Below are 12,104 nucleotides of genomic sequence, written 5' to 3'. Positions count from 1 at the left end.
CATAACCTCGTATAGCAAGTAGTGGTCTCTCTTTGCTTTAGCATCTTGAAAATTCAGAACCACATTAATGATTCCCCTGAATGAACCAAATGACAACTATGCTTGTCATTGGATTGATCTAATTTTCCTCAACATACTTTTTTTCCTTTTATCTCAGTTTCTTACTAGTTTCTAGTTTGTACTTTCAGACACTCATCTGACTATTATGATTCCTCCAATATTTCTGGAACCAGATAAGGCAAAACCAAGCCAAGAAACAAATCAAGCAATAATTTGTTTCCCTGGACCACACTAATCTAATTAGCCTGGGCCATCTGACGAGACACAACATAGAACTTTGCAGTAACAAGATTCCAGTTGTGCTAGAAGAATCGACCCCTCCTGCCCTCTGCTACTTGGTGCTCTGTTCTAATCACACTGTGCAGAGGGCTGGGTGACTGAATTGTACAGATAAACTAGAAATTACTCATGGGCGTGTGTTTTCCCAGGGAACCAAAAGTCCAAAGGCTGTGAGAGGCAGCCTCCCAAGTATGTCGCTCCCTATACTGCGGTGGACATGGCTGTGTGCTGTCCTTGACATGTCCTTGTTCCTGGCAAAAGGAACCACTCTGGGTGAAGAGAGGACAGCTTGCAGAGCCTTGCAACAACACCCAGGGTTTAAGAACTCTCCTCGATCACTTCAGACGCTGCCTGCCAGCATGTCCCCTGGCCTGAAGCTTTCTCTGAGATTTGAAAAACACACTCTGTCCAGGCTCCTGGGACCATTGTGCAAGTTCCCAGTTTAGCTCCCAAAGCAACCCATGAGTGTTCACAACTGCCAGAGCGTCAGCTTTGCTGCTAGACCAAAGATTAAGATTAGGAGGTGCTGTCTCGATCTATCTCAGTATATCCACAGTCAACTTTCACCTCTCTGGAGGTACTGAAGGGAAGAGAGGATCGTGTTACAAAGTCAAAAAGAAGCACAGAGTGATGTACAGAATAGCTTCCAGTCATCTATTTTGGGCCCAGTTGCCCTGCTGGACTCCAGCTACAGTTTCTCACCATAACATAGAGATAAAAAATACTAACCTCAGAAAGTTCTTATGAATATGAAATATTACATCTGAGAGTATCTAATGAAGAACACCCATATTAGTAAAGGAAATTGAATCTTAACTGTTCACAGTCATCCTCACAAGCCATAAGACAAGGCACATCAGAAACTTCATGGATAACGGAATCAAAAGTTATCTGGTACAAAAAAAAATTTCGAGTTCATATATAGTTTTTCATAATACTCATTTTCCATGAACTTTTTGAAGCGCTATAATTTACTCTTTCACTCTAATAAAGGAATCGCGTCATTCTTTTTCTTCTCCCAGAAGGCACTGAGTAACCAAATGAATCAAATTCCAACTAAGGGGACAGAATGCAAGGCAGGAAGGCCATTTCACAAAGAAACTGAGCTACTCCCCCAAAAAGCCAGCATTATTTAGGAAAGCAATTTTCCCTTGAAAGGCTCAAGGGAAAAACCCAGAGACAGAAAGGCAGAGAGAGTTGGACGCACGGACGAGCACTTACTTCCGTAAGGGGAGCCTGTGGGTGAGCCGTTGAGAAAGCCTGGTGACCCTGGAACGCCCAGATTGGCCATGGGGACGTTGCTGTAGCCATTCATACTATTGCTGGAGGTACTGTAGTTCGACTGCTGAGGTGTAGAGCTCGAAGAGTATCCCCGGGGAGAGATGCTGCTTGTGTTGCGGATGTATCCTGGACAATACAGGAAAAGCTCAGGTAAACCAACCGGCGTGCACAGTCAGGCCACATGTACCCAGCCCAGGTCTGCACCAGCCCCCAACCATGGAACACTGCCAAGTTGCTGTTACTCCTGGGCAGGGGTGGGAGGTGTGCAGTTCGTCTTCACCCTCTGGTTTCTTCCCAAAGCAAGGTGATATCCCTGATGTTCCTTCCTTCCTCTTCTTTCAAACCAGCCCTCAGTATCTCCGTTCAAACTAAGGACTGAATGAGCAAATGTGGCGTGGAAGGCCATCTCACAAACTGTATTTCACATGATATTGGAGTCCTGTGGGATACTAATCGGCATCACTGAGAAAAGCATTTTATGGTCACATAAATCTGGGCAGATATTATGTCCTGTAGACATTTCTTGAAGATTCGTGTATGAAAGGCCAAGAGAATAAATAAATTGGTTTAACTAGGCTAACTTAATGTTTCCCAAGTTTAATACACCACAGCATCTTTATTAGAGGTTGGGAGGAAAGGTGCCCCAATAACACCTCCAGGACCAGTTGAATTCTGAAGAACAGAGATGTAAATTTGGGGTTGTTGCATGCCCTTTTTGGGCTGGAACTCATTTTCATTCAAAAACACTGGTGAGTTCACAAAAATGTGCTGTTCTTTTAGCACAGGGCTTTGAGATGTCAGCAACTAAGTGTGAGAGGATCCATTCCATGAGCGGGAGAGGGGAAGGGGTGATGGGTCCTCCCCACACTCCTGAAACCCCAACCCACAGACATTATTCAATCTATTCTGAAATAAGCTGCTTTGGATAAGTGTCTCAAAAACTACCCAAATTTGACATCAAATGAAAAAGGAAATAACTCAATATATGGTCTGTAAGTCCCATGTCTGCCAAAAAAAAAAAAAAAAAGAGAGAGAGAGAGAGAGAAAGAAACAGAAAGAAAGAGAGAGGGAGAGAGAGAGCAAGAGTGAGAGAGAGAGAGAAAGAAGGAAGGAAAGGAGGAAAGAATGAGAAATGAAAAAAAAAAGCAGAGAGAAGAAAAGAAAAGGAAGCAATAATGTATCCCCACCTACTCTTGTGCAAGAACTCACTCTGGGCAGAAGGAGAAATTATCTTCCAATGGATGAATGAGATTAGAAATAAAACTATCCCAAGTTAGATATACCATTAAGAGCATTTGTTTTTATAAATGATTTATGGCAGATTTAGACTTTATAATAAAGCCAACCTCAATGAATAAATCTTTGCTTAGTATACTTTACACATAAAAGCACACTTAACTATATGAGAGTATTGCCAAGGGCTTACGGAGGGTGGGCATTTGGCCTAATGGGCAAGATGCTGGTTAAGATGCCTGTGTGCATGTCAGCATGTCTGGATTTGAAACCCAGCTCCACTCCAGACTTCAGCTTCCTATGGATGGAACTCCTGGCCTCTAGCTAGTTGCCTACTCTAGGCCCAAGCCTTTGTGGGCATTTGGGAAGTGAACCACAAATGAGTGTACACACACACTCTCTCTTTCCATCTGTTTCCCTCTGTGTGTCCCTCTGCCTATTGAATAAATGAATAAAAGGTTTTTAAAGCTTATGGAAAACTGGAATAAAAAGGTAAATCTATTTTGATGCAAAAACAATTGTGAAACCCATACATAATTCTTCCATAATTCACATATCCTATGAACAATCTGACGACTTCTTATATATGTTTGTTGCTATATATTTGCTTATGTGATAAAACACAGTGGAAGTTACCAAACAGAAGCAAGTCACTTGCTGTTGGTACCAGGAAGAGAGAGTTAGATATAATAGATGACAACGGCAATAATCTACCTCTTTTCATCATTCATTCTGCTTATCACAACAGCAGAATATAAATTTTATGCAATTAGTACCTATAAGTCTAGTTTTTATAAGCCTAAACCCTTCTAAATTCATATTAGCCAATCTTATCCTTAAATATTTCCAGTTCAAGGATTCTATCTGGAACCTAAATAGCTGAAAATTACATAACACAGTACCTATAATGTTGAAATAATCCAATTTAAGATTCTATTGCTTATCTGGGGACACATTCTGTGTGATAGTGTATGGCTCAAGCTGTCACTCCAGAACCAGTCTCTTAAACATATAAGATGTACTTGAGCTTTGACTCCAGGAAAGGCAGTACCTTGATTATTTCCTTGAGTTGACTCTGAGATGCTGACCCCAAGCTGGCTGCCATAGGAATTGATTCCCATCATGCCACTGTGAGCTGGGGAGCTGGAGAGAGCTGGAATCTGACCAGGATTCCTAGGGACACTGTAGAGGGCTTCAGCAATGTCTGCAGCTCGCTTCAAAATGATATCCTGTAAAGTGGCAGGTTAGGGTGAGCATCTTACTTAGCGTGAAGAATCAAACTCAACAGAGTAAGATGTGGGCTTCTCACCTGGTTATTGTGTGGTGTGCCATAAAGAGCTTCCACCAGATCTGCAGCTCTTTTCAACAGCATTTCCTGGAAAAGAAGGGGTGGGGTCGATAATAAAGAAAGGTAAAGTCCAAAATACGGCAAACGAAGGAAGATTACGGATAAAAACTGGAAGTCCACACATTCTGCCAAAATGTAAAAAATCAGCAAAGAGGATTTGACAGGCAGAATACAATCATTCACATAAATTCCTCTAGAAATATTTATGTGCATGAAATTTACCACTATGAAATAGTTCCATAAACAGTTGTGCTACCAAAACAAACAGACAAAATCAACCAAACTGAGGGTAGAGTTGATTATAACTAATGTCATAGAATTTCTATTAAAAACTACTTTTAGATCTCTCTATTTAAAATTCTGGGACTCTAATTAACCAAATATTCTTAAAACGATTGATGGACCTGAATTTAGCTGTTTGCCAAGGAGTTGTCCAGAGTACTGAAATTGTCTTGGCAATGCCTTCTGCAAAATTTGGTTCTAATAAAGATGAATTCTTTCAATAATATTTCCCCCTGTTCACTTTAACCAGAGAGAATTAGTAATCACTAATCCCTTTCCTCTCATTTTGTCTTTTCCACCTCCTGTTTTTTACAGCCGTTTAAATTGCTATTAACCTACTTTCCAGATATCATCTCATTTAATGGTGGAGCTGGGGATTTTTCCAGCAGGAACATAAAAGTATGATGTAAAAGCAACTGTGCAAGTTGGATTTTACTCACAGCACAGAATAAAGAGCATGGCATTTTCTATTTTGTGTGTTGAAAGTGCACATATGAATGTACATTTTTAATAGCTTTCATTAGTTGAATGACAATTAATAAATTGATGTATGTTTTAAATAAAGAAAGCTACCATCATGGACCAGATTCATAATACAATTTTCATAAGTAAGTTCATTTAAAAGTGATGAATTTCATAGAAATTTCATATGGAAATGTCTTTCTCTTCATTAAATACTTATATCCATAGTAGGCTCTCAATGAATACTTGATCATAGATTAGTAGGCTCCTGCAATGATGGGTAAATAAAATCATATTTAAATACAAAGGAGTGGAGCTTACATTTTTAAGCAATTATGCAGATATTTACTTTCATAAACTTGGCAGTGTTTTATAAGCTGAATACTCTTGTGGTGTATCTGCTTTACAGGCCCAACATTTCACATTTCAGAGGAGTATTTCCTCTGAGATTAATCAAAATATATTTCATAGTTAGTAGATATTTTATATGCATCTTGGATCTAAAGCCCAGCCAAATTTCAAGGTCTAATTAATTTTAATGGGATGTAAATGGCTTGATTTGTCCAAGTTTGCAGAAATTCTGCAAAAAAAGTACTCACAAGTCTATTTCCAAAGCATTTTACCTTAGCTAATCTCTCCGGGTCTCCAGGATGCCTTGGGATGACTTTCTGCAGTCTCTGGAAGCCATAGTCAATGGTCGGTTCATTTAAAGCTGAAAGATAGAAGCCCTCACTGTAAGTGTGTGTCCTGGCCGTGAAGCCAAGTTGCAAGTTGAGTCTTCCACATATTGTCTAAGAACTAATACATACATGGATGCAGTTAGTGTTTTATGCCAGGGATAGTGTTGACTTCACAGTTAAATGTGAAATGTATAGTAATTTTACACTTTCCCACTAGAATAACATTTCAAAATTTTAGCATTTTTACAGATATTATTTCTGCCTTAAGTGCACAAATGTATAATTCTCTGTGCATTCTCAAAAAAAATGCATTATCAACCATATCTCAATTTCTTATAAAGATAATAAACTACCGTGATATTGTTTTCCCTACTCCCTTCCTCTCCTCTTTCCCAGGTATGTCTTTACCACCTACTAATTCTAAATATCACTGTTTCTTAATCATTCTGCTAAATATGTGTATTCACACAAATACAACCCTTCTATGAACTTATTTTCAAAAATCCTGCTCCTGTCTGCATAGGATGAACACGTGCACCAGTTGCAATCATCCTCAGTTACACACACATTTTTAAGATTCTGGGCTCCTCTCTCTCCTTCAAGGTCCTTGGGCGCGGAACTCATTTTGTTTCCCCTCTGTGCTCTCCTTCTCTAAGACAGGGCCTGGAACAAATGGCTGCTTAGTGTCAGTGACTAAAATGAGGGCGTGACCAAGGGGGTGAATGAATGACAAACTTCCAGTTTTCTTTTATTCTTTCTCATTCCTCCCTTCCTTTATTTTGAAAAATTTTGTTGTTTAAATTTTATGGTTTGAAAATTAATACATGATCAAAGTAAAGAAAAAGATACAAATAATAAAATGATTCCCTGAACTCTAGTTATAAAGCAATAAGCTCAGCAGTGTGTGCGTTCTTCTCTTCCATTGTGCACATGTATTTTATAAACATTTGTTGTTATTATCCTAACATCAAAATGATACCTTTCTTATGAGAAGGTATTTAAAAATTTAAATACAGAAATAGAAATAAAATCACTCATAAACCCACCACTTACAAGATGACCTGGATTAACATTTTGGTTTATATCTTTCCAGATTTACACACACTTAATATTATCCAGAGACAAACTATTCATGCTGCGCCATAACCTACTTTTTATCTACTCAATAATACTGTATATCATAAACTTTCCCCTAGGTTATTAAATATTCTTTTATAACATTATTTAAAATTCCTGCATATTTTTCCATGACATGTTCTATAATTTATTTAAATGACTTCTTAATGTTGGGCATTTAATGTGATCTTAATTTCTCACTATTATAAAAATCAGAGCAGCGATTAGCCTTTGCATATAACTTTAGTTATTTCAATCAACAAATTCTAAAAATTAGAATTACTGGATCAAAAGTTGTGATTTGTATTTGAGACCTTTCGCACACCCTGTCAAATTGCTGCTCAGAAGAATATGTGAATTTACACTCCTTTTCACAACACATGTAGTCCTCTTCACCTGCGTCTCTTACTCGCCAGTGAGGCTGAAGAAGTCTTTTTTAGACTAGTATTTGCTGATCATTTTAATTCCCCCTTTTATATACTTCTTATTAATGCTAATAATAATGCCCCCAAAAGGAGTATGATATTGTGTATTCTTACTCGATTTCTTTAAATGGAATAACTAACATTTCGCCACCAGATGCAGTGCTGGCTATTTGAGAAGATATTATTTACCATGTTTCAATAAGAGGTTTTTTTTATAAGAAGTTTCTGGAAATTTAGAAAATTACAGTCACAAAAATTTTCTGTTTGACCAGTTTAAATTGTATTTTATAACAGATTTCCCAATATTTCACAAGTAAACATTAAAACAACAATGTGGTATATAATTTTCTTAGTATTCCTGATTTCAATTTGTTAATATTTTCTTAAGGTTACCAATGTGTGGATTGGATGAATTATATGACGACTATGAATAATGTGTGGTACACAGTGACACTCATAAGTCAGTTATTGTTATTGCTGATATCAGGGATTTTAACATGTGTGTCCATATGAAGGACCAAAATTTCATGCCTGCTTCTGTTCAGCTTATGATTGTACACCAGCTTTAGAAGACAAATTGGGTAATTTTCTGTATCCTAGCCTCTAAAACTTACCATGAATAGCATCTCTTAACTAAAACTTTGAAAGAACCTAGCAAAATTGCTCTCTCAGTCACCCACTTTTTAATGAGCAGGACACAGATTTTATTGCATAAAATCACTGCAATTTGGGGAAACATGTTCTAGCAGTTAGTGTCTTCTAACAAACACATAGGCATATTCTCACAGTCAATAGGCCTCTGCATGTTGCACACTCTCTCTCTCCCTCCAGAGTTCCCTTTATTCTTGCCTTGATAACTCATAGTTATCCTGCCTTGGTTTCCTAGCATGAGTTATAGTTATAAGCCTAATCTCTGAAATGCCCAGAATTCCATACTTTTCCTCTAACAATGTACCTAACCCGTGGAATTTTAACTGAATATTCACTTGTTCAACTCCTCCAGATACTAGGCTCTGGACAGGGGCTGTGTCTTTCAGAACTCATTCATCCTCATATTTCTTTAACATTGTGCACAATCTTATTTTATTTTATTTTACTTATTTGAAGTGGGGAAAGTGGGAATAGAGAGAGAGAGATCTTCTGTCTTCTGGTTGGCTCCCTAAATGCCTGCAACAGCCATGGCTAGGCCAAGTCAAAAAGCCTAGAGTCTAGAATTCAATCCGGTCTTCCATGTGAATGACAAGGACCTAAGTACTTGAGCCAAAATTCACTGTCTTCCCAGGATCTTCATAGCAGAAAACTGGAATAGCAAGGAGAGCCAGGACACAAAAACAGGTGCTCTGATATGGGATGAGGGTATTCCAAGTGAGGTCTTAACTACTGCGCCAAAGCAGCTACCACTCCATTCTTAGGTTAACCCCAGGTTAGTGTTTGACACCAGTGGGATCCTCTCCATCTGGCTTTCCTGAACTCACACTGCTCTTCCTTACTTCTTCTCTGGCCGTGCCGTCTCTGCCTACTTTGCAGGCTGTCCTTTCTCTGCCCATCTGGTAAATAAGGATGCTCCTCAAGCTCCTCTGCTTCGCTACACACTCTGCCAGGGAACTCCATCCATGTCCCAGTGACTTCCATGCCAAGCTACATGGTGATCATCACACATCTTTGTTTGTAGTGCAAATGGCTTGCTGGAGCTTCAGCCTTACACAGGGTGAGCATCTGTAATCCACAAATAGAAAATGCTGGATACGACACCCAAAACGCATTGGATTTTGGAGCATTTCAGATTAGAGATGCTCAGTCAATAAAGTCTATGCAAATATTCCAAAATTCAAAAACTCTTGAAATCTGAAGTGTTTCTGAGTTCCAAGCCTTTTGGATAAGCAATATGCAACCTGTATATCCAACAGTTGGCTAAAAATTTTCACTGGAATATCCCATAGATTCCTCCCATCACAAATATCCAAACTCATGAGATTTTTGTTGTTGTTGTTGTTGACAGGCAGAGTTAGACAGTGAGAGAGACTGAGAGAAAGGTCTTCCTTCTGTTGGTTCACCCCCTAAGTGGCCACTATGGCCGACGCGCTGCACCAATCTGAAGCCAGGAGCCAGGTGCTTATCCTGGTCTCCCATGGGGTGCAGGGCCCAAGGACTTGGGCCATCCTCCACTGCCTTCCCAGGCCACAGCAGAGAGCTGGCCTGGAAGAGGGGCAACCAGGACAGAATCTGGCGTCCGGACTGGGACTAGAACCCAGTGTGCCAGCGCCGCAGGCAGAGGATTAGCCGAGTGAGCCATGACGCTGGCCCAAACTCATGAGATTCTCAGAGAATAGCACCATTGTACATCTAATTTCCAGTCAGAAGCCTTATATTCATTCTTTATTTCTTAATTTCACTTGTGCTTTTCTAGAAAAATCATATATTTCACCAGGATTTAAAATTTTTAGCATAAATTCTACATAGTATTTGACTAAAATTTCTAACCTGTCATTCTACTCCCACATTTTGCTGTAATTTTCTGAATGGCCTTATTTCTAGTTTTTATTTTCTTTTGTTCAAAAAAGAATAATATTTCTAGATAGTTCAGTATTAAATTGTTATCTCTTGTTTTAACTAATTGTACTGAATCCAAAACAGGTGGCCTCACAGTTTCTACCTTTGGGTTTTAAGTGCTTTTAAATTTTTTAAAAAATTACTTGAGAGCAAGAGAAAGTGAGAGCAAGAGAGCATTCACATGTACTGTGTCACTCTCCAAGTGGTCTGAAATGCCCAGAACCAGGCACTGCTGAAGCCAGGCGCCAGGAACTCAATCCAGATCCTTCTGGGATGACAGGAACACATTATCTGAGCCATCACCACTGCTTCCTGGAGCCTGCATTAACAGGAAGCCAGAGTCAGAGCCAGAGCTGGACACTGAACCCAGGTACTCAGATGAGGGAGTCAGGCATCTTGACCTTTGTCTTAACTGCCGGCCGAAATGCCTTTCTGGAGTGTTTTGTGAATTATACATATTAGTCTTGTCTGTGTTCCGTGAGTAATGCTTTAATGTTTATTTAATATATCTTTTTATCATATTTTAGCATGCCTTACCAATATTTGCTACTATAAATTTGTTTTTCCACATCTTGCTTGTTTTCTTTTAGTATCTATATTGATATGTATGTATATATATGTATTATATACATATAATAGCATAATATATAATATAATATATATTCCTAGTGATTTGGAAGAGACATACCTTTTTAAATTTAAACAGCGCCTTTAGATGTCTCTAACAATCTTTATTTTTTCTAATTACTTGAGTCTGTTGAGCCCCTCCATATATATGGAATTTTTAAAAAATTTAATTGAAATATAATTGTACCTATTTCTGAGGTCCAGTGCAATAAATCAACACATCTGTACTATGGATAATGATCAAGTCAGGCTGATCAGTATCTCTCTCTCCTCAAAGCATATATAAGGAATTTTATTTGACTTTAATTTTCCCACCTCATTCATCCATTTTTACATTTTTGTTGGTAGTTTATCATCTTGTACTGTTATTATTAATAGGCTTTCTATGTCTTGTATCTTTTAGAAACCAATTTACCCATTTACATTAAGTTTTATCACCAAACGAACAGCAATTTAGACACCGTACATTTTAAATTGCTTCTACTTTGTGACATCATAACTTTGTCCTTGCATTCTTCTTCAATTCAATTCTCTGCAGTCAGATGACAACAGAGTTGAGGGCCAGACATTTGGCACTCTGGTTAAGACACCACTTAGGATGCCTGTAACACTTTTAGATTTCTGGGGCTCAAATCCTGGCTGTGCTCTCAATTCCAGCATCCTGCTGATGTACACCCTGGGAGAGAGCAGGTGGATTCTGGTCACCCACGTGGAACACCTGGGACTGAGTTCCTGGCTCCTATCTTTAACATAGCCGAGCCCTGGCTGTTGAGGTTGAGAGCATCCGGAGAGTGAACCAATGGATTGGGAGATCTCTCTGTCACTCTCCCTGTCTTTCTGCCATTCAAATAATAAATAAATAAGTTGAATTCTGAGTTCTGCCTGAGCCCTTGAAACAAGAGAAAACCATTCTGTCTTTTCCACATATAAACAACTTCTAAGTGTTAAACACAATCTTTTCTACTCAGGGTCAAGTTTCTGTTTATACCACTGTTCTAACTCCCCAAGGCAGAGACAGGGCAGGCCTCGGGGCTTGTCAGGGTCTCCTCTATGACTTCCTGGTCACCTTTCTTTCCCAGGAGGAGAATGATGAGTCTGGCTTCACACATCCTCTGATCCATGCTGTCTGCACACATCAGCACAACACAACAGTGCTGGCGTATGAATGACACTAGATTCAAACATTTACACCAAAATTCCCTTATTTTTATGTTTTTCTGAAAATATCCTCTAACATATTCTGAGGGTGTGGTTGGGGAAGATTAAACACTTGCACTTATATTACAATCTTACTGAGGAACATGTAAGTATAGCTATGTGCATAATTGGAATCATTCTAGAAACTTTTTTCCACTTAGCATTACAATGCCAGCAATTTTCTTTTTCTTTAATTACAATGCCAGCAATTTTCTTTAATAAGAGAATTTAGTGGCTATAATGTACAATAATGAAAATCATAATTACCAGTGTTCGAATTTACCTAGGGCTTACTATGTTACCAGGATTCTGCAAAGCCTTTTATATGCATTGGCTCATTTAATCCTCATTGCCACCCTATGCTGTGGGGTTTATCCCCACTTTCAATGCACTTCCATATGGGAAAGATGGACCTGTACCAGGCTTCTCTAGCTCCCAAGCCTGTGCTCTTTGCCTTTTGCACTGTAGACCTAGAAATATTTCTGCCATTGCTCTCTGTGCTTTGTCCCCAGCTTTGAGCAAAGGGCTGCAGACATAGAGTGGGACGCCTTGCCTAGGGTGCCT

At 38.9% G+C, this 12,104-nt stretch overlaps 1 protein-coding gene across 1 annotated transcript in view; it reads right to left on the bottom strand.

Annotated features, from left to right (window-relative positions):
• The window catches only part of EBF2 (EBF transcription factor 2), a 208,503-nt gene that overhangs the window by 16,434 nt on the left and 179,965 nt on the right, over nucleotides 1-12,104 (bottom strand). Inside the window, exons 11-14 of the mRNA XM_051831968.2 lie at nucleotides 5,569-5,657; nucleotides 4,163-4,228; nucleotides 3,905-4,082; nucleotides 1,561-1,746 (exon numbers count right to left, since the gene is read on the bottom strand). Of these exons, the coding sequence (XP_051687928.1) occupies nucleotides 1,561-1,746; nucleotides 3,905-4,082; nucleotides 4,163-4,228; nucleotides 5,569-5,657 (519 nt within the window). The remainder of the gene's footprint in view (nucleotides 1-1,560; nucleotides 1,747-3,904; nucleotides 4,083-4,162; nucleotides 4,229-5,568; nucleotides 5,658-12,104) is intronic.

This window comes from Oryctolagus cuniculus, chromosome 2, assembly GCF_964237555.1.
Source record: "Oryctolagus cuniculus chromosome 2, mOryCun1.1, whole genome shotgun sequence".
NCBI classification, from domain to species: Eukaryota; Metazoa; Chordata; class Mammalia; order Lagomorpha; family Leporidae; genus Oryctolagus; species Oryctolagus cuniculus.
The sequence above is the reverse complement of the archived record's forward strand: the minus strand, read 5'-3'. Positions and strand labels throughout refer to the sequence as shown.